The sequence below is a fragment of the Aptenodytes patagonicus genome, chromosome 3, assembly GCF_965638725.1.
Source record: "Aptenodytes patagonicus chromosome 3, bAptPat1.pri.cur, whole genome shotgun sequence".
NCBI classification, from domain to species: domain Eukaryota; kingdom Metazoa; phylum Chordata; class Aves; order Sphenisciformes; family Spheniscidae; genus Aptenodytes; species Aptenodytes patagonicus.
Window position 1 is genome coordinate 106,164,969 of NC_134951.1, and position 26,910 is coordinate 106,191,878.

The 26,910-nt window shown below is 46.7% G+C and overlaps 1 protein-coding gene across 3 annotated transcripts in view; it reads left to right on the plus strand.

Annotated features, from left to right (window-relative positions):
* The window catches only part of VASH2 (vasohibin 2), a 36,409-nt gene extending 10,686 nt beyond the window's left edge, over positions 1-25,723 (plus strand). The window contains exons 4-7 of one of the 3 annotated variants that reach the window (XM_076334546.1): positions 6,036-6,130; positions 15,298-15,689; positions 17,617-17,732; positions 23,232-25,723. In XM_076334546.1, the coding sequence (XP_076190661.1) occupies positions 6,036-6,130; positions 15,298-15,689; positions 17,617-17,732; positions 23,232-23,301 (673 nt within the window). In that variant the 3' untranslated portion in view covers positions 23,302-25,723. The remainder of the gene's footprint in view (positions 1-6,035; positions 6,131-15,297; positions 15,690-17,616; positions 17,733-23,231) is intronic. The other 2 variants (XM_076334545.1, XM_076334547.1) reach the window with 2 other exon arrangements.
* The last annotated feature ends 1,187 nt before the right edge of the window (positions 25,724-26,910 follow it).

The following is a 26,910-nucleotide window of genomic DNA, read 5'->3' on the forward strand; positions in this document are numbered from 1 at the left end:
TCTACTGATCCATGGTGTGTGTGTGTTGTGTGTATGCATGCGATACAAGTGTTTCAGACACCGATTGAGCTGGTCTTCCTTTTCCCATACAGGATTATGCTGGCAAAACCTACATTACAGCTTTTGTTGGTACAACCATTCTGATAAAAAATGGCACTGTTAATTGAAATAGTCATTCTTTAAAACTCCCAAGCCTAGATCATGTAAGAGCTTCAGAAAAAAAAATGTATTTCTGGATATCTAGTAATATCTGTAACTGCATTCAATGTTAACAAACTTCTATTACTGGCTTTACAAGGAGCAATAAGCCCTCTGCAAGCTTCTGTTCTAGGACGCAGGCATGAGCCACAATGAGGAACAAATATCTTTGTCCTCCACAAAGTATCTGGGGAGGTTGTAGATAGGTGCGGTATTGTGCTGTTCCCTCCAGTTAAGTGCCAGCTGATCAGTGGGACCTACGACTGAAGCAAAAGGTGATGTTTAGGTAGGTTCTGGAGACTTTGAGAAATTACAGCTCAGAAGCTGCTCTGTGAAGATGGAGAGACATTCAGTGACTGCAGATATAATGGGTAATCAATTGCAATAAAAGAGCATGATAGAAGCAGTCACGTGGGAGCGATGCAACCAAATAACAGCGGGGGGAGGGTGGAAAATAATACTGTTTTGACACACCATGTTATTAAGGAACCCTGATGGGGCTGTAAAGAAAAATGGGCTCGTACCATTTCCAGACAATAGGCTGCAGAATGCATTTGAACATCTGCTTCTCTTGCACAAAGAGAGAATGTTACAGATACGGTGCTATGTTTAGCATGTGGTAGAAGTGCTTTTGCCATTGAAACAAACTGATTTTGAGAAGATTCACGAGAGCAGTAGCTGCCCTGCTGTTTTATCTCCTTTTACTCCTGTTGATGCCTTCTCTCTTTGCTTCATTGGGAAGAATAAAACTGTAAGGAGCCTTAGAAAAACTTGGGAGAGGGAGATTTTACAGACATCGTGCAAGTACCGAGTTGTAGGGAAGGAGAACTTAGTGGAAAATGCGCTGGAGCATCTCACTAATTCAAAGTTTACTGAAGTCTGTAGGAGTCTTTCTGGTGAAGGTAATGGGCAACCTCTCCTCCTAAGCATGGTTGTCTCTGCAGTGACTCTAGCGTGATGGGTGCCAGCTGGTGAGATCCTCCAGTTTGGGGCATGCTAAAAGTTTTGAAGCTTTTTCTAACCTGTATATGAGATTGGATGCCCTAGTGAAAAATCCAGGAGCAAAAGGAATTCATGGTTCCTGAGATGACTGCAGTCACTGCCATTTTAAACAGAAAGCATCCAAAAGATGCAAAATCATCTCCTCTATGGGCCTTCTCTTAGTGCAGAAAGCAAGGGAGATAATTCAGGTGGGCTTCTGAAAACATTGAAAGAAATTTGAGTCAATTTACAAGGAAATACCACCATCTGCCTAGGACTAGACCTCGAGGGAGGAGCGTGCAGCCTGTTTTTTCAGAGGCAGAAAAGTTCACTGTGGTCTGGAATAGAGATCTGCCTGGCAGACTTCAGGCAGTGGTGTGAATGCCACGAAGAGGGAAGCTGCATGATGCTTATTTTTTGACTGTGGCAGTCTCTCCCAAGTTACTGGAAGAGGCAGGCGGCCCCCGTGCTCACCGGGGTCTGTAGAGAGGGTGGCTTTGGGCTAGTTCCCAGCTAACCGTGATACGAGATGGAAAATTACTGCGTTAGAGTATCATATATGTGGAGTCTGTTCAGATAACTGGAAAGATTTAAAGAAAATTCGGCAAACAAACCCTGCTCAGGCAGGGAATTGAAATGCTTGATGCTGTTTTTTATTTCTTTCCCTGCTTCCTTAAATAATTCATTCACAAGTTTAATGGTGCAGCCTTTCCGGTTACAATTAACATCTGAGACAGCGTGGTAAGAATTCAGGAGTGAAAGAAAATAGGGAAAGGACAAGTCAAAGAGCACTTGTAATTAGTTGTTTTCAAATGAGCTGGATGCTCTCTCAGAGAACTGGCAAACAACTTCCAAACCATTAATACTTCTGTTAGAGGGTGTGAGGAGGATGGGTGCTCTTGTTGGAAACTGGGGAAGGCAAAGATACCAGCCTTTAAAACAAATAAGGGAAAAGGTAAGTCTAGGAACTGTGTGGGTTTATCTGCAGTTTCAGGAAAAATGCTAGGGCAAATAATCAAGTATCTGGAACCTAACAAGGTGGCGAGTGATAGGCAACATGAATTTAGTTTGGCACAGTTTGGTTCTGATAATATCCTTCTATAAGAGTGTAAGAGCTTTTGACAATCAGGGAGAAGTTGTAATAATTCTTTGCTTTAGTACGGCTTTTGGCAGCCTCCAGATAAGGCAGGGACCTCGAGTCCAAATGAAACTATTTTGACATAAGGACCCAACCTGGTGAAAAGCAGCACTTAAAAAGTGGTACTTAACCAATAGCTTGCTCTTGCCTAGCAGAGTTTGTCAGTTGAGGTGTGCAATCTCTGTCTCAGGTCAATGTTTTTTCATTAATGGTACAGATAAGACTAATTGTTGGCTAATAGATGTGCTTTGTGGTCCAGGCTGGACAAGGTGACAAGGCTTTGCAAAATGGATTTGGGATTCAGAGTGATCTCTGAAGGGTAAGAGAGCTGGGCTGGAACAAACAGGAGGTATATGAGTTAAGGGCAAATACAGAGAAGGGATTTGGGAATAGCCAGCTGTGGGAATACACAATGGAGAACGAAAGGCTAGTTTGCACAGATGGAGCTGATCTTAAAAAACAAACAAACAAAAAAACCCCAAAAAACCACACAAACACCCCCCCCCCCCCAAAAAAAAAAAACCAAAACCAAAAAACAAAACAAAACACTGGGTTGGTAGCAAAAATATACTGAAAGCTGGATTCAGAAGGAAATTGGTCAGTTTGTATTGGTGTGGTGGGCTCAGCTGTGAAGGGACCATGAGATGTGAGTCAGTTGAAGAGAATCCAAAAGGAAAGCAAAAAGTATTGCCCAAGGTCTAGAAAACATGACCTAAGGGAAGATTTGGGGTGAGAGAAATGGGGGAATTAAAAAGAAAAAAAAATACATGTCTTTCTCATGTTTACAGAGGAGTGGGTAGATTACAGCCTGTCGTGTATACAAATCTTGGTTGCAAGAGGAGAGATAATAAATGGTCTCCATGCCCACTCTGAATAGCAGAAATAGCTTCTTATTTAAATTGCAAAGAAGGAAAGATTTTGTTTAAACATTAGGAGACCTTAGATGCAAGGTTAAGTATAGGATAGATTAACTGTTGGGTTCCCGAGCCTTTGAGAACCCAGTTAAAAGCTGACTGGAAAATTATCTGTGAGGAGTGATTTAGATTTGGCTTATGCTACCTTGGGCAGAGCGGTGGCTTGGGGATTCTCCAAAGGCTTTGCTTCCGATGCAAACATGGGGTTTAAGGCCATGTTTCATCTCAAGCTTGTTAAAAGCGGAAGAAAGACTCTCTCAGTGGTTATTGAACTGGGTCATCCACGTAAACCCTGTGGTCTGTGTCGGAAATGCAGAGGGGAAAAAAGCAAACTGTTTGTGGAGTATTCCCCAGGACTCTGGGATGGGTGTGTGCGATGGCGTGACCTGCCCTGCAGGTGCAGATGGACGCCTGTTTGCTGATCATTGGTGATGCTTCTTGACCGATGCCCCCTTGCACAGATCCTCATCGCTGTCACGGTCCGGAGGCCGTGGCCATCTCTGAGCTGCCAGGTCCCGGGTGGCCACTGAGCGTCTGCTGCAGCTTCCTGGACCCGGGTGCTTTCAGCAGGAGGTGGGATAGGAAGGCTTCCCGGGGTCCCTTCTGATTCCAGCTATCTGATGATACTATGTAAAGGGAAGAGAGGGCTGCCGCTAGCCTCAGAAGGGACAGCCGAGGTACCCATGCACTAGCAGGCAGCGTGTTGTTAAGTAAGCAAAATGTCTTTCCTGTTCAGTTTAAATCTGTCTTAATAACCATATAGCATCCTGGAGAGCTGTGCTTCAGAACCAGCACGTATATGGCTTGCAAACAGAGTGCATGTTAAATACAACTTAGTATTTAAATAGCGTGAGTGTCGCTGTGACAGGTAAGTCGGTAGTAATTTGACTGCTCATTTAGGCCAATTATTTTGAAGACTCCCTCCCTGGCTGTGGAGTTATCTCCATGCTGACGACACCTTGAAATCATGACAGCAGTGAGCTTATAAAAGCAGGTGTTGGGAGACCTGATGCTGCACATGGTGACAAGGCAGCTCCAGTTCAGTCACTGTGTTTGCCTGCTGGCAGCGGGGTCATGTGTGGGTGTGGACCTGAGGAGGAGATGCTGGCCCTGTCCCTTGGACCATGTTAACTAGGCATACACCACACTAAATGGCTTGAAGCTAAATAGCTTTACAACTTCAGCTTTTTCTTGCCTCTGATACACATTCATAATTGGCTGTCACCCCCCCCCCCCCCCCCCCCCCCCCCCCCCCGAGTTAGAAGATAGGAAATTCAGTGGGTCGTCTTGTTTGTGGGTACCTCCCATGCATTGTCCGCATGTAATACTTCTCCGGACAGAGATGGGGCTTTGCAGAGGCTACTGCTGCAATCAGCACTGAGGAGCCACTGTGGGGGATAAAGGGGCCCCATTGTGTGCCCTTGTCGGAGCTGCTCCCTGCTTCCAGCAGTGGGGTTTCTGTGGCTGATTGTGAGCATGTAGGAGGCAGGCTAACTCTAATTTGTCTTCTGTACTGCAGGCAGAGTGTAAAGGGCAGTTGTTTACAAATGAAAAGATAATTTCTAACTTGGATAAATGGGACACGGAATGGCTGTGACAGGCTGTAATAGCGGTGGAAGCTGTGTTGCCATTTGCAGTCAATACAAGGTTTAAAATGCATGAGGTGGGTGAATTAGAAAGTGGGAAAAACAAAGTCTAATGGTTTCAGATGCATATTTTCATCATCTTCTCTAATACAAATATTTTTATCATTTAATATTGTGTTTCTGTAGAGTAGGGATCTGTTTACAAAGCTCTTCTCAGGGAAAGGACACGCATAGAGAAGACTTCAAAATAGAAGTCATCCTTTGGTTTGGTTTTTAGCTTTTTTTTTGGTGTGTCATTGAATATGACTCTTCTGGCCTTTTTTTTTATCTCCTTCCAGTATTTTTTTTTTAAAACTCTTCAGGATTTCAGGATCTGCTTGTGGAAGGTGATAGGATACCTAGTTGGTTGATGCTGTGGTGTCAGTCTGGCATGACAGCTTTCTCAGCTGAGCTGAGATTAGGTTGCTTGTTTCTCATCACAGTGTTGTCCCTGTCAGATAACTCTACTCCAAAGATGAGAGTCCAGATTGTAAATAAACTTTGTGAACTTGCAAGATCCTGGGCATGCGCAGTTTCCTGCACTCCTGCAGGAAATCCTATGTTTTCTACTACTTTCCCAGTCCACAGGACGTAGGGAGCAGCAGCAAGATGATAGCTCAGCTTGCAGTGGTGTGAAGTGTCTGTGTTGGCAGAGCTTTCTGCACAGCAGACTTGAGTAAAAAGGCATTAAATTCTTATCTGCACCTATAGCTATAGGCTCAGAGGCATTTGTAGCTTTCAGGGGGCCATCATGTAACCATCCTCTCCCCTGTTTTTTTCCAGAGGAGAGCCAGGGTTATTTTGAAAATAAGCTAAACTTGGTCCTGCTGTGGGAGCTTGCATGATTGCCAGCTTTTGCAGCTCAGCAGGGCTTTGTGTTACAGTCTGAAGTGATGCTCGTGGAGCTGCTGGAGAGGCAGAGAGGACTGCGTTCCTCCAACCCATCTTCAGAGGCTGGAAGGCACTGGGATGCCAAACGCCTTTTCCCTGCCCCCCCCCCGAGCCATTCTCCAGAAGTCAACAGGGCTCTGGCAAGTTGCTGAAGAGGAGAATCAAGTTCACCAGCACTTGCTGAGATAAGAACCGGAGGCGCTTGGCTCTTAGTGTACGAGAGGATGCTTTGATTCCTGTCAACTGCTCCAACTGAAAGGACTGAAAACCTTTTTGTTTCTGTCCTAGGTTAATGGAGACAGCAAAAGAAATGACCAGGGAGTCCTTACCTATCAAATGCCTTGAAGCAGTTATCCTGGGGATGTATCCTTTCACATGCCTCTGTGGCTTTTTCCACTGCAGAGCCATTTTATATATTGCCCTTTCTGGATGGTGTTTGAGATGGTCACAGCCAAAGGTGAGTGCCAGCAGCTCGGGGAACTGCCGTGGTGTTGATCAACAAGTTGCTGAATTGCCTAGGCTTGTCGGTGGGAGCTTGGATGCTGTGTCCCCGGTTCACAAGTGTCATGCTCTGGCTGTGCCGACTTTGTCTCCTGCCCTGGTAATCTGCATAATGTCAGGATCTGACCCAAAGTGCCCAGATAAGTATCTGTCTACACAATCCCTGTTTTCTTCATTAGTATTTCTCTGCCAGTTATTGTTGAAGCTTGGTAACACCTGAGGAATGCAGGTTTTGTCCTATGTTTGTCTATTGTTTACACGGCAAAGTCATGTTAGTTAGTTTTTGTCTCAGCCCACAACTGTGCTTTGTGCAGAAACGTGTATTATAGTTAAACACTTAAGTTTTACCGTAACATAATGTTTGCCTCCTATTCAGTCTCAGAAAAACATGCCAAGAATATTTTCATTTAGAGACTGTCTTGCTTCTTGACCCTCTTGTGCTGTCACTGGTAAATCAACCTGCATCATCCTAAAACACTAGAGGAGGGCAAGACAGGGTTGCAGGAATAATTGTATGCCAGATACGTCTTACCACCACTGATCAAGTTTGATTTAAAACAAAACGAAAACCCAACCCAAAATAAACCCTGAAGCAGACCAGCTTCTGGCATGTCTCTGCGGCGTTTTGCTTGCTGCTGCTGCCCCCTCTCGTGGGAGAAGCATCTGGCAGAGCCCCGCAGGTAGTGCCCGGTGTTGGCTCATGAGAAGGGGTGGCTGCTGTGAGGTGGGAAGGGGACGTGGGCTGAGCAAGTGTCATATGCGGTGTGTGAGACCCGATGCCGGATGCGGTCCCCACTGTGCTAGGTGGTCTGCGGTGTGCACTGGGTGCTGCTCGTGGCTGCGCTTGGCTCCCCATGTGCCAGAGATAGGCTTCCAGTCTGAGTCTGAAAGGTGGCTCTGGCTGACGGGGCTTCCCCTGCAAATGCTGGCAAGGTCTGCATGCAGCTAGAGGGATGGAGGTCCTGGGGGCTTGATGTCAGCAAGAGACTCAAACCGATGCCCTCCCAGAAACAGAAATTATGTCAGTGGATCTGTTGTGCTTCCCCTTGTGTCAGGGTTGTGTCCCGAACTATTTAGGGACCAAAGGGATGGGGGAAATAATCCCCAGATGGAGTTGATGCTGCTCTGCAGTACTGATATGTGTCAGTGTGGCTTCTAGTGCTGTATTTCTAGCACTGAACCAATTATTCCACATACCACACGAGCAGAGGCTGATTAGTGGTGTACAGATAACCATGATAACCTAAAAGTATTCTTGCTGATCTAAGTTTTGACCATTTTATTTTCATTTGGAAAGAGGGTTTTTTCTGCTTGCCTCAAACCTGACTTTTGTTTAGTTTTGGGGTTTTTTTGAGCAGTGGGGGAAGCAAAATAGTTGAAAGCTATGGTTTATACTATTTGGTGTCATCTGAAGTTTCTTTGGACTTTTGGATGAATTCTTCTGTCTCTAGATGCTGCTTTAAAAAAAGTTTATGGAAAACTTTTTTTTTAATTGAGATTACCTCATGAGAAGTCTTAAGCAGGGGGGAGGCTATGGGACAGGCCTGTCTTCCTGTGACTTCTGCTTGCTGTCTTGGAAGTCTCCTGTGTGAGAACAGGGGCTATCTGCTGGGGTGGTGATCCAGTAACAGATGCGTTAGGTTTTATATTGCATGGATCTTTTAAACTTTAAGTATTTTGCTTGAGGTGTGGGTACACAAAGAGTGTAGCAGTGGTGACTGGATGGGCTGTCTGAATGTGTGTGCTTTGACAGTGGCTGGTACGAAGCTTGTGCCCGTGCAGAACCTTGTGGTGCCATGCTGCATGTGGGTTTTTAGGATGCATCTTTGTAACAGCACGTGGGGAAGTTTGCTGATTTTTCTCAGCTGTGAGATTTTGATCTTCAGCATTGCCCTCTGGATGCGGACATGGTGAGGCCAGCAGCTGCGACTTGCTTTCCAAGGTCAGGCGGTTACCAGATAAGAGATGTGCTTACCCTCTCCTGAGTGTCAAACCAATGTCTTCACGTATGCCTGAGCTGAGCATCCCTGTGTGTGTGTTAACCTCTGGTTCCCTTCTCTGTCTCTGGAAATAAGGTACTGCTTTTAATTTGTGTGCTGGCAGGCTTTGCCATGTTGCTTGGATACTGAAAAGAGCCCAGCCCACTACAGCGGACCCTTGGTGTGAGTCTTCATTCAAAGGCTGGCTCGCGCAGAGCAGCTTAGCAAGATGTCATTTTAATTGAGCTGCTTGCTGGCTCGTGCAATTGCCTTTTACTATGCAACTTCTTATAAAATGCTTCTGTAATCCCTCCTGGTGCAGAATTGCGTTTTGCATAATTGCCTTCGCACTAGATCTTGAAGCGTTTTTATAGGGCAATGAGTTAAAATACTGAGCTACCCTGTCTGTACGCACCAAGGCAGCAGCTGCTGCGAGATCACCGAAAGCTCGTATAGATCTTCCAATATTATTTTGCAGCAATCTGCACGGCTCTTTTCTTCTCTGTGTAGCTGTCTGAACTGGCTTCGTATCTCTCTGCTTACATGGTCTGCTTGTCAGTGCCTAACTAGAGGCATTCCTCCTGCTGTCTTCCCCAGGGCATTTCTGAGTTCAGTTGTAAGTCAGCTGAATAATGGTGTGTTCAGCAAGGATCGAAATGACTTGTGCTCAAGAAAGGGAATAGTAAACCAAAAAGTGCCAAGGGAATTTTATCCGTGCTGTATTCACTTTATTAAAATGGGGAGAGCAAAATATCAGAGGGGGAGAGGGAAGCAGCAGGGTGCATCCATCCTCAGGGAGTCTCGCAGAGTGTGTCTGTGTTGGGTGAACATAAGTCACTCCCATTGCCTTCAGTGTGCCTCTCCCAGTTCATGCGAAGTAACGGTCAGACCCATGCAGTGTATTAGACCTCCCCCCGCCCAATAATATCATTAAACGAGGAAGAGGAGAGCAGAAGTGCCTCAGTAGGGAGAAATGATTTAATAGACTCTGCACTATGCCTTCTGTGCATTTAATCAATGGATGGTGTTTATCACCACTGGAGACCTGGGCCCATCCTGCTCCTCTTGCCTAGCAGGTACATCCCTGGGCTTGGGAGCGAGTGGTTTTCAATGGGGGGGGGGGGGAGTTTCTTGCCGCAGTCATTGCAGGATATTGATGTCCCCGCAGTGCCCCTCTTTGCCTCCTGCATGCTTGTCCACAGCTCGACCCACTTGCTAACTGAAATATGGGTGAGGAGGGTCCTGCTGAATATCTACAGCCCCTCTGGTAGCTGGGAAGAGCTGGGAGAGAGCTTTTAATTGCTTCCATTGCCATGGTCTAATCTTAAGCTAGTCACCTCAGACTGCAGCTGGGCACTGGAGAACAGGTGCCTCAAAAGGAGCGATGCCTGCCTGGCAGTCCTGCTTTGGGAGGCTGAGCCAGCTGCTCGAGGTGTTCCTTTGTGGGTGCTGGAGCTGCAGGGGGGGGAACCCAGGCTCTCTGTGCAGACGATATCCAGATGTGGGCTCGGTAGCACTCTGCCTCACAGTAAGCAATCCCAAACCTGGGATCTTGGCGCTCCTGGAGCCTGTGGGAAATGCTGTCTGACTCCAGGCTGTGGTTGGATACTTCTCCGAGTGTTTACTGCTGGTGGTCGGAGGCCCTCTGACATTGCAAGCAGTTGCTTGGTTTCTTGGGAAAAATAGCTCTTCTGTTTTTACTGAGGCCTTATCTGATGGTTTTGAAGTGTGAGGTTTATTCTCCTCTTGCTCCACCTCCTCACTCTGAGCTAGTGGCTTCAGCATTGCTAGCGTAAATAAAGCTGCCTTCTTGCTCCTCTCAGCGTGCTCTCATCCCCTCCAGCTTGCTTGTGCCCTGTGGCACAGCCTGCTGCGATGGCTCGGGGTGCCTGCTCACGCTTCCTCAGCCCTTGTGGGTGGCAGGAGAGGAGGGGAGCAGACACCCCGTGGCTTTCTGTGCTCATCTCGACCAGCAAAAAACACCCTTGCTGGGCTCTAAGACATGAAGCACTGCAATGTCATCTTGTCTGAGTTAAATAAGGGAGAATTTCAAACTAAAAAATAACAAATTGATTAGTACAAGCAGTGCAATGGGCGCTCATTTGCTCAATATCAGATTCATCTGGCTTTCCCTTTTTTGCCTTTGGTTTGTAAGGCAGAATGGGACTTGTAGCGGAGACACCAGAAGGTTTCAGGTGTGATGCTGGGTCTTCCTGCAGCTGGAGGAGAAGCACTTGCGAGTCTGGGCACCGGATCAGCTGGGTGCTTAGACCCGCTCGAACTTCAGTGTTGGTGGGCTCATCTGATCAAACAATTGATGCTGGCACTTACCTCTGAAACCTGAGACTGTCTTGGTTTGTTTCAAACTGCTGTGGGCTCTTCAGGGCCTTGCTGCACTGGCTTTTTTCCTTTGGGGCTCTGAGGAGGAGGGTCTCCCCACGCCCCCTGCCTCTGGGGGTCTGGGTCCCTGTTGGTGCTGCAGGGAGGGGGCACGGCGCAGGGGTGGCACTCATCTCCTCACCTGCTGCTAGTGCACCCCTTGCACAGTCCCTGCCTGTCAGCTTGGCAAACGCACCAGGTTTTTTTTCCTCCAGCTAAACTCCTGCTGAAGATGGTTTAGATGCAGGTGAGCTGAGGTCCTTGCAGCGTGTCCCTTTGCCTCCTGTTCAGCTGGCTGTGGTTCCTAGTGGTGGTGGGAAAGCTGCTGGTGGTAAGTAACCCGAGCTCACCTAGCCACGGGGAGCCAGCTGCTGTCCAGAGGGTGCTATCAGCTGCTAAGACCTATTTCCAGAAATATTCGAAGACTGGAGCCACAGTGCTGGCATGTGGAAAGATCCTGCTCTGATTATTTATTAATAATAATAATAAAAAGGCAAGAGAACATTTTTTTTTCTAAAAGTTGCTGCTGGCAAATAAACAAGGTGAAGGGCTTCAAGTCTCTCTTCTGAACGGGAACTGCTCTGTGCTCTGCAGTGGGGGCATCTGTGTAGGGAAGTGTCTGTACTGGGGGGGAAGATGCTGGGACTTCTTTGTGGGACTTTTTTGACATTAGAGTTCACCAGGAGGTTAAAAAAAACCAAAACCAACCCAGACAAACCACAGAAGGGCATTGGTTGAGTCATTGTGTGAGTGTGCAGATTTCAAGAAAACCCATTGAGATGCTTTCTGCTCCAGAGTTTTAAAACTAAGGGGTTGACTCAGCTAACACCTTAACTAATTCTCCCCTTTTCTTTTGAACTAAGGATGCTACTCCTCATTTGCCCCACTGCCCAGGAAGGTCCAGGTGGTGGCCAGAGTGCAGGTTTTGTGACCCAAGTCTTGCTTGTATTTGAGTCTGGGATCTGAATGTCTCCCAAGTATCCAAGCTACGTTGTGCGTGAGCCTGGGTGGTGAAGGAGATGGGACTACGGGAAGCAAAACAACCTGTGGCTCAGAGAATGGTGTACTTAATGTCGACTTGCAGGTACGTAGTAGCTGCATGCTGGCCTGGGAAATCTGGCCCTTTCTGCAGGCTGCTAGCAGTATTGGTGTGCTCAAGAAAGCCTACTTGTTAATAGAGCCATAGTGGTTTACCCCAATGGTCTGTCACCCCCAAAGCATGTTGTATGCTTCAGGCCCGATTCTTCTTTCACTCCTTTGACCCAAACCTGTCTCTTTCAAAATCAGCCCCCTGGGGTATGAGAACAGAATTCATAATTTGCCTAATACACGCAGCCCTGGCCAGCAGGCATTAGGGTCTGTGGGGTGGAAGAAATTGAGGTTGAAGGACTAGTATGAGGCTGCAGAAGAGCTGAGCGTCGGGGTGGGCAGGGTTTGGGAATCTCCAAGGGATGGGGACATGCCATACCAACCCATTCCTGTGAGACCCTGGTGGAGCTCCAGGTATCGTCCTTGTGCATTTCCTGGGTGTGGGGGAAGGGGAGGGATACTGGGGCAAGTGGTGGCCAGCCAGAAGATTAGTGTCCCTCTTGTGTGATCTCCAAGGAGATCAGCATCCCTCAGTGCTGTTTTTCTGCTGCTTTGATTTACACGAAGACCCAGGATCGGGAGGCTACTGAGCTTTCGTTACAGCTGCTTTTGCCCTCTCCTGCTCTGCGCTGCTTCTCTATTGTGGCACATAATTTACTCCCTGAGTCTCCATCCTGCAGTTACAGTCCCAGCTCAAAAGTGTGATTACAGCTGCGGCATTGCTGTGTCATTGCCTTTTGTTTGCCACAATACAGCTCTACTTGGGCAGAGCAGAAAGGAAAAGAAATAATAATGATGCATGGACGCAGGGGAAGATCTGATGTGCCTTTCCAGCTCGTTTGCTGTGTATTTCATCTCGGGTGGGGACTCTCATTAACTAGTCACTTAGCAGAAGCAACCTGTACCTAAAGGTTAATTTCCGCAGCGGTTGTTGCTGGGTTATTTGATGGTGGGTAATTTCCATCTTCAAAAGATTCTTTTACTCCTACCTAGTATTTAATGAGATTAAATTGCAACTTCTCCGAGACCTCGTGGCAGAAGTGTGTATGTGTGGCAGGTGGCCACCAAAGCTTTGTGTGGACTTAATAGAAAGGCACTCGGGGAGCAGAGAGAAAACCCTTTCATAATGAGGGGGAAAAATAGTGGTGATGTTTGAAAGCTTCATAGGTGTTAATAAAAGATAGTGCTTTTTCAGTTACACAGAATGATAAATACAATGGGCTTCTGCAAGAATCTGTCTGTAGGACAAAAATCATTGTAACATGACTTTGATGTACGCAGGATGCTCCTTTTAAGGCCTGGAGCAAGGTGACCTTTTAAATGAGGTGACTGTGGGCTGAGTTTTCCAGTTGATACAACGTCGCTGGGCCCCATTCTGACGTTGCAGTGTATTTATAATCTTTAATTCTACCGGTGGTGCGGGGTTTTGCCTTGGAGAAGCTAGTCCTAATGCAACAGCGATCCAGCGAGACCACCGAAGGCAATAGAGCTATTTCTGTTCTGTGTCAGTGTAGCTGGTATCGGGGTGAGCTTTTGACAGTTGCTGCAGGGTGTTTGCGTTTGCCCATCTGCTGCCTCACCTACATCAGAGGTGGGCGCACGTAGCCTTGGCTGAACGGGGGGTCGTGTGCGCTGTAGGGAGGTCTGCGCTCTGCTTTGCACGCTCGTCCAGACTTACTGTCCTGCAGATACTGAAGCGCACCACGAGCTGGGCCCATAGCGTTGTCTGTTCCTATACACTCTAATACGTTTTCTCCAGACTGCTAAAGCTGATGACATCTAGCACTGAATGCACTTAAATATGTTTGACATTGAACCAAAAAGCTTCCCTGTGGCTGTTTTGAAAGATTTTTGCCAATGTGTTTTTCTTGCATTTTTTTGTACAGAGGTTTAACTCCTTGCTCTCGACCTCAGATTCTGGACAGTTCACGAATCTCCTACTAGTTGGTTTCTGTGTTCACCTGGAGGGCAAAAGTTTGAATATGTGAAATTCAACAAGCGTCAGGTGGGTGAAATACCCCCTTGAGAAAATGCTTTAGAGACAGATAAGAGCCACGGGATGCTTTTCCTGCATCCCTGTAGAGAGAAGATGTGAAATGTGGGGTGCGGGGGGGGTCAGCATCCTGGGGAGTTGCACTGGTGGTGAGGTGGGGTGTCAGGCTGCACAGAACAAGAACCGAGCCTGAACTGTGTTTTATGATATTGATACAAAGGCTTTTTGTGTTCTCAGTTTCCCAGCAGCTGTCGGGCAGCTGTGCTATGCAGACATGGGAGAAAGGCCAGCCACAGTAACATCCCAGGGCATCTCAGCTGTGCAGTGGCTCTTGTTTCGCTGCTGTTAAAGACCTCCTTTTTGGGCACAGGGTAGGGGGAGGAGGGGATGCTGGAGATCTCCAGAGCAGGACCCTGGTCTGAGCTGGTTCCCTCAGTTCCAGCGGGGACCGACCCCACTCCTCTGTTCTTCAGGCTGCCCTCATGCTATCCTGGCAGTGCTGCCCCTTGGGCCAGTGTATTTTGTAGTCACACCGCCCTGACTGACTGCCTTGACCACGTCTGCCTCTGGGGATGGCTCCGGGGTTACTGCAGGTGCCTCTGGCTGGAGTAACCCCAGGCTGGAGCATCTTGCTACAGCCTTTTCTGGTCATCCCTCCTCCATTCCCCAGGCGTGGGTAGGGGGGGGAGCTGCAGAGGGGAAGGGCGCCTGCTGTCCCAGGGGCTGGGTGTCAGCATGTGGAGCCAGGCTGGGTTTCAGCTGTCCAGGGATTAGCAGCAGGGAGCTGTGTGCAACGTAGGTGCTGACGCAAACCCACTTGCGTGAGGGAATCTCAGTCTCTCCTCCCCCTGCCACAGGCCAGCAGCCTCCCGAGGAGATGACCTGGGACCCACACGTAGTTCCCCTCTGAGATCACTTACTACGTTGTTACGGAGCTTGGCTCCGGCCTCTGCACGTGGTCCATTTGAAATGGCCAGCCAGTAATTCAGGGGACATGTTTTGCTTTTTAAAAGCGTTTGTTCCTGATGATGTCTCTGTGCTTATCTAATTAATTATCCGTCTGGGAGCTTTACTTTGTTTGTCTCAGCAATGCATTACAAGGGTAACATGCAAAAACATTCTTTTATGAGGAGTGGCCATGCTGAGGGCTGGTTTACAGATGGAAAGGGAGACTGTCACCCTGGAGAGCAATAAATTCAGATTTTTTTTTTATACTGTTTGAAGAGTTGGGAAAATGAGGATCAATAACCTAAGTCGTACCAAGATCCAGCATGAAACTGAGGGAAACTCTGTTCCCTTTTAGGAGCATGGGAGTTTGATCTTGGTATCAAATGGGGGAGTTCCCACAGATCTGGGGAAGGTGGTCTCTCTTCTGGTGTGCTGACCCAATCACTGTTGTGTTTTTTCCTTCCCTGCCTGAAGCATTGCATCTTATTCTCCAAGTAGTGAAATGGGCTTTGGCAGCATTGACTGTTTCTGGGGCACAGCGAGAATAAATTTGTGTCTGTAAGAAAGCACTTGTCCTGGCAGTTAAAAAGACCCGCTAAAGATGTCTTACAGGGGTAGTTGTACGTGCTCCCTTCCCAGCGCCGTCGTTGCCTTGACGCAGTGCACACCAGATACTTAACAAATGGGCAGCCCTCCGTGGAACGATTCCCCATCAGCTTTAAAACCCACTTCTCAGGGAACTATTTTCATCATGTGGTGCTCGGGATTTACTGCAATGGCCGGTATGGCTCGCTGGGCATGAGCAGACGATCAGATCTGATGGACAAACCTCTAACTTACCGAACTCTGAGCGACCTCATCTTTGAATTTGAAGACTCCTATAAAAAGTACTTGCATTCAGTCAAAAAAGTAAAAATCGGATTATACGTCCCGCACGAGCCGCACAGCTTTCAGCCCATCGAGTGGAAACAGCTGGTCCTCAATGTATCCAAAATGATGCGCACAGAAGTCAGGAAGGAGCTGGAGAAGTTTGCCAGGGATATGAGGATGAAGGTAGGTCCGTGTGCCTGGGCGGTGGACTCAGAGGTGGGTGTGCCTAGTGTGCCTCCTGCGGAGGTGGGTCTTGCTCCATGTCAGCAGACTGACCCCGGCCTGAGATTAAGGCGGTATCAGGTGGGCTGCGGGTGTGCTTACATCTGTCTCGGTGGTTCTCCCACAGGGTTTGGTGTGTTTTCAAGCCCTTATAGCTATTTTTTTTTTTTTTAGTTCAAAGATTTCCCCTTCAGCCTGGGAAACACTTGAACCCATACTCGTCCTTGGCCATCAAGGAGCTATTGCCCAGTTTGCTTTTCTCACCGACTCTGGAAGAAGGTGGCTGGGAAGAACTAGTGTGCCTGGGACTGGTGGGGTGGGCGGCCTGGTTGCAGGTAGGGATCTCTGTTCTTTGCACCTGAGCTGCAAGGGGTTCCGTGGCACAGCCGTGTCAGTGGTTGCTTCTCCTTGCAGGGCATGCTGGTGGGCTTGCCCTGCGCCACCTGATGCCCACCACTCCCAGCTAAATCACAAAGTAGGTTATATGGGAAGGGTGAGGAAAGGGAGTCCCTGACAGGCTGGTGCTTCCCCGCTGGCTGGTTGGACTGAAGAGCCCGGAGGGAAATGATGGGGAGACAGGGCAGGCTGCCAAGGGGGCTGGAGGGTTTGGCTGCCCTTGGGGATGAGGGGTGTCCCTGACCGTGCCTCCGGGGCCGGTGTAGACGAGGAGCTGGTTGTGGTCATGGTGGAAGGGGATTTGGTGCCTTTCCAGCCTGCTGCTGGCAGTGGGAGAAGAGCAGGTGTGTTGCTAAATATGGGGCTGGCTCTCGTGAAGAGGCATGCGGCATCCCGTCCAAGTTATTCTGGGTTCCTGTCCCCTGCCCTGCTGAGGAATGGCTCCTACATAGCAGCCGCATGCTTTTTTGGCTGAGGCACCTGCCCCCTCACCCTGACCTTGAGGTGAGTGTCGCCAGTAGCATCGTGGCCCCTACGTCCTGCTGCCACCTCTCCTGCCCTGCCAAGGAGTTTTGAGGACCAGCTTGTACCATACTGTCACCTTAAGCACATGTGCTTGATTACAGATGTAATGAAACTTTTCTTCCCCTTCTTCTCCATGCACTTTTAATATCATCTAGAGAACAAACAGCTGAAGCAGGCTCTAGTTGAAGAAGTCTATATGGGTGGATGATTTACTGAACTTAGTCTTGCTTTTGATAGAGGGACCAGCTCTGTGTGTGTGCTGACCTGTGACATTGGGTCCAGTCCTTTTAAGTGCCTCAAGGCCAGGATCACAGCCCTGAACCCTTGAAGGCTGAAGGCCCTGCATCTGACTCTTCCCTTGAGTTAATTCAGAATTTGAGGCACTTGATTCAGAGGGCTCCTGTTGTGAGGGGTCTGACTTTGGAGGATCAGGTCTTAAAAATAGCCTGGAGTGCGAGTGTCGTGCTGATGGACTTCTGAGGCTGGAGGGCCTGAGGGATGTGGGCAAGTGTGCGAATGGAAGGAGACCTACTGAAAAGTCCCACTGTTGCACAGAGTTCAACTGCCAGCCTGGGAGACGATCGCCTCTGTTTGCAGAGAAGAAAGCTGGAGAGGGTGATTCGGCTGCATGAGTTTCCTTCAGCTGATGCTCAAAGCCGTTTTTCTTATCCTTTGCTGTTGCCAGCTCTGAAGAAAGCTGTGGATGAGACCTTTTCTTCAGTGTTTTGCTGGGAATTGAATTGGTGACACCAACTAATTTTTGCAGAGGGCCCCTGAACAGCTATCACGTGATAACAGCTTTGGGTTCCTCTTAACCTGGGGCGGGGTTTGAATAAGCCCCAAGAGACTGAAGGCTCTTTGTGTGCCGTCCCCGCTACTGTATGAGGCCCTTTATTTTTATTTTTTATTTTCAGTGAATCATTGCCTTTATTGAATGCCTTTTCCTTCCTTTCCCCATCTCTCGCAGATTCTGAAACCCTCAAGTGCCCATTCTCCGATGAAAGAGAGATCACGGGGTAAGTCGTTGTCCCCTCGCCGAAGGCAAGCCAGCCCTCAGAGACGTGCGTGCAGAAGAGACAAATCGTGAGTATTCCTGCTGCTATCACTGGTGGGTCAGAAGTTGAGGGTGGTGACATATTGTTTTGCTGTACAAAAATTACATGCTCACTGGCATATACAGGAAAACTGCACCAGGTATCTTGGTTGCCTGAGAGGCTCCAGAAGCTGCTGGTACTGCTGAAGTCCTGGCGTTGCTGTGCTTACTGCTGCCCGATGGCCCCTCTGTGTGGTGTCCTTGGAGGCCCCGATGGCCTTTGCTGGGTTCAGCTGGATGTTGGATGACTGTGAAAGTGGAAGTGTGGGTTTCCTCTTTTATTTTTTCCGTCTTTATACAGGCCACTGTCTGGAGAAACAAAGAACCTAGTTTGGGGTGCAGGGGACCTGTACAGGAGGGAAAGTAGCTTCATCACATTTAAGGGTGTTCAGACATAAGTATTAAAAACAGGAGGATGTATCTGCTAACGGTGGTGGGATGCCCTGCTGTCATGGTCACTCAGACAGAAATTAGATTCTCCGTGATGAGCCTTCGTACGGAGCTGTTCTGATGGAGTGGTTTTCGCTGAGGACTGTCTGAGTTACAGGGATGGTGAAAAAGTAAACCTTTTTTCTCCTTGCCAAAGTGGAAACATCACTTGCATTGTATTCTTTGATTTTAATAGCTTTAAAAAAACCCAGACCACTTCCCTCGTGTGTCGTAGCTAATAGTTTTTCTTTAACTGTGCAGGGAAGGATGGACTAACTGCATGCGATACCTCTAAATGGATAAAACTGATCTTCCAGATCACAGGCCTTTTACAGCCACTGGCAATTCAGACTCCCATACCTTAGATGTGGAAGAATGAGTTTTAGCTGTGCTGCTTCATGCCAAAAAGCTGACAACTGTGAAAGCCTATACGTAACCCAGATCAGTCACATATTTATGACCATCGCTTTTTAAATAGGCTCCCAGACTACTGTCTCAGCGCTTACTTATTTATTTTAAAGCAGCTAACAAAGACATTAGACTAACCTTCTAAAGATAACTTCAAGATACTTTGGCAGCAGGTGACTTCACAGCAGGCTTTTATTTTTACATGTGAATTCACACTCAGTCCACGATGCTGTACTTTGGGCTTCATCACTGAGAGCTCCTTGTTTAGTGCATGGATAATTATAGTTGTAATGGGCTTGGCTACTCCAGGGTTCTTCACCTCCTAGATTCGCTTTGAGGGATGGTTTCATCTTTGGGTTTCTGATAGTGCAGTTGCTGGAGTAGATCACGTATGTCTGGAGAGAAGAGTGAGTCTCGCTGGGCTTGGAGACTTGCCAGTTGGGCTGGTTTCCTGAGAGAGCTGCTGGGCATGTGGCTGTTCTGCAGTGGCTGGTTCCTCCTTGGCAGCTTTGCTTTTCCAGGACAGAAAGACAAGTGAAGTACTGGTGGCCTTGCAGTGGCTTCAGCACCTGTTACCTGCTCGGTGGTTCTGCTGCGTTGCTTTGTATCTAGAGCAAATTTTATGTTATTCTAAAATAAACCCTGGGTCACCATGATACAAGATCCAGGACCCAGCTATGGCATGATGCGGGAGCAGGAGATCGAGAGCAGACTCTGCATGAGACCATCTCTGTTCTGGCGGAAGGTGTTGAAGCATTTCAGAGCGGATGAGAGCTCTTGCAGCACGTGCTTCGTGGCTGCGTGACAACCCTGTGGGTCCTGCACAGCCCCCTCACAAGCCTGGCCAGTATGCTTGGAAGGAAAAGGGGAGTGAAGGAGCTTTCAGCAGGTCCAGAGCCTTTGAGCAGACCCAAGAGGCTACTCTCTGTCAGAAAAGTGATGCTAAGGAGAAGAACTGGGTTCCTGATGTTAAAATGATGCTTCTGTGCAGTGGCGCTGGTGGCTCGAAGGCTGACTGTGCCTTTTGCCCCAGAGGGAGTGATGCTGCAGAGGAGTGCGTTACTGCAGGGAGTTCCCTGCTGGTGATAAAACCCTTTCATTTCCAAAACTGAGATCTGCTGGTTTCTGCAATGGGAGGTCTCCAAGATCTGAAGGGGGAATGGCATCCCCTCATCAAGGATGAGCTGAATGACACATACCAGCATGTACCGCGGTTGACACGGGGTGAGAAATACAAGAGGGGAAATTGGGTATTTTCTTCCGTATGTTGATGCATCTCTGAGAACCTAGTTGCAGTGAGAGGCCTTTGTGTTATGCACAGAAGAGGAAAGACTTTCAGGCTTGCTAGGCTTTAGGCTGAAATCCTAGCTAAAGAATGGCCATGCTTCTCAACACTGTGTTTTGCTTCTTTGTGGATCTTACTCACATGTTGTAATTACAGCTTTTCAGAGCTTGCAGGGGAGGGGGAGAGCGGTGTTTTGCTCTAGTGTGAGCTGGCAGGGGCTGAATAACACATTCGTCTGAGAGGCTTCACCTGCTGATGACAAGCTGTTATTACAGCCTGGTTTTTGTCAACAATAAAATTATATGGGCCTGCTGGGAGAATCTCCTAGTGAAAAATATGTGAACTGGAATGTCTTTGCTGGATTGTTTCTGAAGGACAAAGGCTGAAGCGGTGCTTAAGGACAAAAGTGGAATTTACAGCCTCAACCCTTTAACTTCTCATCCTGGTTCCTTACTAGTTTGTTAGGTAAATGCCAGTGGTGGCCACTAGCAAGCCCACGATAGCATTTTAGCCTGGAAATACAGCTACAAGGCAGATAGGGTACGTTGCAGGACACGGGTGGCAATGCGATCAGCAGTACATGCCTGTCTAGGAGACTGGCGTGTAGTCAAATTGCAGCTCATTAACTGAGCTATGGTAACAGTCCATGTGCTCTTAGCCCACAGCTGATGTGATCCTGCTAAGAGTGGCCAACAGACAGGATGAATAAAGAGGATATAGGGTGGTGTGAATCTGCCTGGTAAGTCTGAAGCTTTACTGTGTCTACTTGTCCATCCTCTGAAGTCCCAAAGCAGGAGGGTGCAGTAAATTGCAAGCCACTGTGCTGGACCAGGCAACGCAGTGTTTCATCCTCAATAGAGGTGCTTGGAGCTGGAGGGATTTGGGAGAGTTGATACGAGTTTGGAAGGGAGCGTCGTGCAGCAGCCCAAAGCAATCTCTGCTCCTAAGTGCCAGTTCACCAGATCTATTTCCTTTTAATTTCATACTGAGGCTTAACACATGCATGCTCTGAGTGTCATAGCAACACTGGCCTTGTGTGCTTCTCGCCGAATTTAGCCGTTGAAAGGAAAATTCTGTTAGTCCATTATATTAGGATGTGCAAGGGGCAGGATTATATTAGGATTATATTACATTGGGATGTGCAAAATCAGGCATATCCAATGCAGACAATTCATGAATACTGTGTACCCAGCAGCTACGCACAGCTTATTCATGTGCTCATTGTCATGGCGCTTTGGAGAGGAGGTGCGATCTGATGGGCCGGTACAGCAGAGGTCCCTTGCTTCAGAGGGGATGTTTGACGTCGGGTCACTTGCCAGCCAAGGTGAATAGGGGCTGCGGTGCCTCTGCTCCAACAAATCCTTGCTTTTTCCTAAAACCCTGAAGAGAAGCCGTATGGAGGACAGTCTGTTTGTAGCTACAAGCTAGAGAATTGTCATGGGGTGGAAATGGGCGTGTTGCCATGGGTGTGCAGTGACTCCCCATCTCTCTTGGATAATTAGAGAAGGTTGAACCATCCAGGCGTGCTTTAATTAAAACCATATTCTGGCTTTAATTAAAGGGAGGGAGGGAGAGAGGGAGAAAAGGGTGGGAAGGGGAGAGCATCCCTAGATTTGAGGGAGGAAGGACGCTCTGGAATTTTCATACACTGTATCTCTCGCTGGTCTCTGACTCCTACGCAAGCTCTGAGGGATGCAGCTTGTAACTTGTTTTCTGGCTAGTCAAATCCCATCTGCTCCAAAGGAATAAAGTGGAAAAATCCAAACTATCTTACAATGACTTCTTCAGGTGCGATCCCTTCCTGCAAGTGACAGAGACCAGTGAAGACTCCTTCACTTCTGTGAAGTACTTACAAACTGAGACAAACACGAGGCAGGGTGCAGGGCATTACTGCAAAGAGGATGATGGGGTTATTAATAGAGGTGCTTGGATAAGTGGCAAAAAACCAGGTTGCATTCAATGTGTGACTCTAGGCAGAAGAGCATTAGTTGTCCACAGCAATGTCCCCAGCTCTCAAATGCTGTGCAAATTCTCAGCAGAGATCTGGTGTTAGCAGCTCTGCTCTTCAAAAAAATAAAAATAATAAAATCACTTATTGAATCGAAGAATTAAAAAATATTCCTGAGGCTCTGCTGTGTGTGTGTGTATGTATGTATGTAAGCTACCCATCCCTACCTCTTAGGGCTGCAGCGGTACAGCTTTAGATTGGCGCGTGCACCCAGCAGCGTGCCACGGGCAGGGTTTCCCTGGCCTGACAGCCTGCCTGCTGCGCGCTGCCTCTCCCGTGGCCGTGCTGGCTGCCCAGAGGAGCTTCGGCAGTGAGAGGCAGGCAGCGTGCAATGAGGAGGTAAGCGTCAGCCTTGCGTGTGCGAACTCACGGGTCGCATCTGCTACCCAGTGAGCAAAGAGTAAGTGCAAGAGCTGGAAACCAGGTCTAAGGAGCTGTAGGAAGGCACTAGAGGCATTACCAGCTTCACATTGTACTACTTGGACTTTAGCTGAGTCTTTGCAGTGAAGTGGACATGCTGTAGAGTCTACTAGGAGAAACGTGTATTTTAGACAATGTTTTTCTTTAGAAAAGCAAACATATGGCTTAATGTGAAAATAGCTAAAAGCCTGGAATAAGCTCTCAGATTAGACACTGCCATAGACTATAAATCACCAGGAGTGTTTTGGTTTGACAGCTTTGTTGCAGGAGCTTTTCCATTGCTTGCTAAATAGGGAGAGACTGATTGCTCAATCTCAAGGTTTCACTTGGTTCAGGTTGTTGATATACTTAAATGACCTAACAGCATACGTGTATGTGTGATTACTCAAGTGAATGGCTGGACTGTATCAGAATATAAGAAGCCTGGAGACTGAAGGGAGTTCATCTTGTGTTTTCTATTTGGTGGGCTCTAGCCCTTCACACAGACTTAGCCAAGAGGAAAGGGCAGGTCCAGAGAGACAAAGTGCTGTGACCGTGTGAGAGGCCTTGGCTGTTTGCTCTTGGCAGTTTCCACTTTATTCTAAAAGCCAGTCCTGCTCTGGGGTAGAACATGGGTGGGATGTGTCTAGTCTTAGCTACTCATTTAGGCCCTCTCTCAAGTCGGGGGAGAGAGGTGCTCCCGGGCTCAGATCACGGACCCCAGGATGGGATGACTTGTTCTTGGCTGGCGCTTGGCTTCAGAGGCAACCCACACAAGTAGCTCGATCGCACTAGTTCATGTGACAAATTCAACAGGATTGTGCTTAGGATGAGAAAATTAGATCTAGTCAGTCCTCTTTTGAAGTAAACCGTTCCTGAGTTGACAGCTGCTCTCTCCACTCCTGCACAGCAGTGTGGGATTGCTGGTGAGCAGCACCCTCTTCTCTCCTTTGCTCACAGGCCTGCGGTGGTGGACAAGAAAGGAGACCTGGCTAAGCTCAACGAGGTAGGCTACCAGCTCCGCATCTAACAAAGCCATACGCCGGACAGAGGGCTTCCCTGGTGCTTCCCGCTGCACTTTACCCGCACTCCGTTGGAAGGAAAAAGGAATGGGACTATTTGTTAACTTGGACTCTTGTAATAAAAGTTTTACCTAGGAAATAGAAGGGGGGATTTTTTTTTTTGGTGGCAGTATTTATTTTCTTTCAATTCATAGAAAAGACATCAGTGAAGAGAACCTAAAATTATGTTTATCAGGCTATAGGATTTTTTTCCCCTCCATGATGTAGCAGGTGACTCCAGTGGTGTGAGAGTTTTCAAATATAATTTCCCTGTACAAGTATTAATTGAATTTGGGCATTGTGCTGGGTAGTAGCATTGGGATAACTAAGAAATCATATTCTTAGTGTTAAGATGTGCTGGGGTGCAGTGCAGTTTTAAAAAAATCGTATTCAGTATTAATACTTAATTCAGCAATAAAAACAGAAGCGGCGTGAGTTTTTGAAGTAGCAACATTACCTCACTAAACTTAACAGATATGCAAAACTGTCAGTATTATTGTTTTGTAACTAATTTGTACTGTTTCCCAGCATTTCTGGTAGTATTAAAACAGCACTGGATGTTTTACTGCCACCTGTATTATTATTTTGTGCATGTTGCTGAAAGATGTTAAGTAATAGTAATATGCATCTTATTAGGCAAAATATGAGGGTTTTTTTTAAATGATGATAATTGATGAATAATGACTTTTTAAACTTTTGGAATTTTTTTATACTTTGTCACAAGCTTTTAGTCTTTCTGGACTATACTGCTGAAGCACAAAATGTAGAGATTGCTGTTTTGTAGAGACAACTGTTTACCTACTAGTCAGGTTGTTTCTTGTATACGTTCCTGGAATAATGGAAAAAATGTCAAATTACTAACCTGAGTCTATATGCTTTTCTTTCAACATTTGTGTGTAACTTTGAACCTTGTCTTCGAAAGGCTGAGCAGTCTCAGATGGTGATGCCTTGACATCTTATATTAAGATCAGACATCGCAGGCTGAAGTTAACCTTCTGCCATGCTGCCGTAGGGAGTTCTTCCTGTATGTGTTGTAGTAACAAGGGCTTAGTCAGACCTGAATAAGGAAGCTTGTACTGGAACAACTTCAGCAATAAATTAAATTGTACGTCTGAAATAGCTGAAAATCAAGCTTGTCTGCTTCCTCCCTACTCAGTCCTTTTGTTCTAAGACTTAGCTAAGGACCCGTGATGGACAGCAGTGTTCTCAAGTGATGCGGTAAGACTTTCACTGGGGTCTGCCATTCGCATTAGTGAAGTTCTCTGGAAGCATTCGAGTGCTGCATTCCTGAAAATATTTCATTAGGTGCCTAAAAAGAAACTGGATTATTGTACAAGTCCAGCCTCTACCCTTTGTGCTGTGCTTATAGATGATACTGCCATGGGCCTTGTGTACCTCCCCTCCTGGGCACGCACTTACTTTTTTGGGATCTCGATGAAGACAGGACATTGTAACGCAGTTGACAATGCTGCTTAATCAAATTGAATGATTTAAGCTCCTAGAGCGCTTATATCAGCCAGCAATTGAATGAATACAGAAGGAGACGATTGCTTGTACACAGACCTCATTGCTCAAAAAAAGTCAATGAATCTCACCTACCTAGGACAGGAAGACAACACCGAGACCCAGCAACCTTCTCCCAACAGTAAAAGGCTTTCTACTAATGAGACTTCAGAAGATCTAGAAAGAAGACTTTTCAAACATAGTATACTTCTTTATAAAAGAAAGATTGCCATATCAATTACAGGGAGGCCTTTCCCATCCCTCTTTCTGCAAACTTTTCCACTCCTGTGTTCACAATAGGAATTTTTTTGGTTCAGGAGTGAAATTGGAGAGGGAAATACTCTTTTGGTGGAAATTCTTGTGTAATTTGACATCAGCTGCAGAGTTTCAGTTTTAAACTTTGTGCTGCTCAGTGTCTTGTGAAGAATCAAACAATTTTTTCATGTATCCCTTAGATTTCTCATGATGTGAAAAACTTACTTTCATCAGCTGTATCCTAGAGCACAAGGTTATCTGATATGTTACAAGTTTTCTTCTATGAAACCATGGTTTACTTCAGCTCAAGTAATGGTGGTTGGTACGTAGTTTTTACCATTGTCCAGCACAACTTGAGTTATTTTCTCTTAACATCTAACTTATACTGAAACTTTTCAATGCTGTAGAGGTATGTGACAAATTGCTTTTGGTTTTGTTTTGAAGTTCAGCTGAAATACTCTCTTGAAACTTGCTTATGATGGCATTTGTCTTAAGTGTGGTTCTAGTGGCTGTTTTTCTAACTTACTGCAAAGTGGTCAAATAGTGTAGAAAACATGCATGACTTTTTGGGTTTTTTTTAATCACTTGTATGTTTATGCACAGCATGAAACGTCAATAAAATATCATGGTAGTCTTTTTTTTTAATGACTTAGGGTTATTTTTATGTCCTGTCCAGGTTTCTATTTCAGAAAAGATCTAAGTTGTTTCTAAAAATCAAGATAGGACAAATGGCAATGAACTAAAGCAGACTTTTTTTTTTTTAAGATTGTTAAATACTTACCTCATTTACTATTCTACAAAGAAATCACTGAACATACAGGCCTTAAACCCACCCTATAGCTAACCATTAATGTGTTATACAAAGAAAGACTGAAACACAATCAGAATGCAGTTATGGAACAATAAACACCTCTGCACTAGCAGCACTGATGACTGCATCACGTCAAGCAGCTTCTGCTTTTTTCTTTCAGTAGTACCTTGGCCCTTTCCCCATGTTATCGTCATCAAAATGGGGAAAGACACTTGAGGTGACAGTTTCCCCTTTTGTCAAGGAAAGCAAATTAATGTAGTCCTTTAATAATAACATACACTAATGAAGTAGAAAAAAATATGTCTTATTGCCTTAATGGTTTCATGTGGTTACTAGGGAAGTGGGGTATGTTTTTCAGAAGGCCATCTTTACTACCTTGAGGAATTTGGCCATTTTAAAATGTCACAGCAACACAGTATCTGAATACAAGCCAAATATGGAAACCATTGATCAGCAAGTCCAAAGCATTTGCTTTCAAATTAGCATAAAACTTAAGATTCAAACCAGCATTGTAAATAACTAGGTGTTTGGCCTGGCCTAAGTAAGTGCTGCTCTGTATAAAAGAGAATGGAACCGATGTGAAACCTCTACTTTGGAGGAGATGAGGCTTTAGACAAGCCTGAGAAGTGCTGCTCAAGTTAAGGTTTATTCTAAACAGCAGAACTTCTCTCTTTCTTACCCACCTTCCCCTGTTCAGCAGCCTTTTTTGCCCAGCAGTGCTCTTGAGCAGCGCCATTAGGATCTCACATTTCTCTCTGCAGTGGAGACAACACGCAGTCCTCCAGGCTAGCAAACCGCCTCGCTCTTAACACAGGCTACACAGGTTGCTACAGCTGAACACTGGTTTTAGCTGTAACCAGTATCTACCAGAAATTTGTTGCAGCTGGTTAAGTATGTTTGCATCTATCAATCAGCTCCAGCTTTGAGAATGTCTGATTGTAAGTAGCTGAATAGAGTCCAGTATTGAATAGGTAGTCATCCACAGCATTGACTTGACTGTTAACAAGTA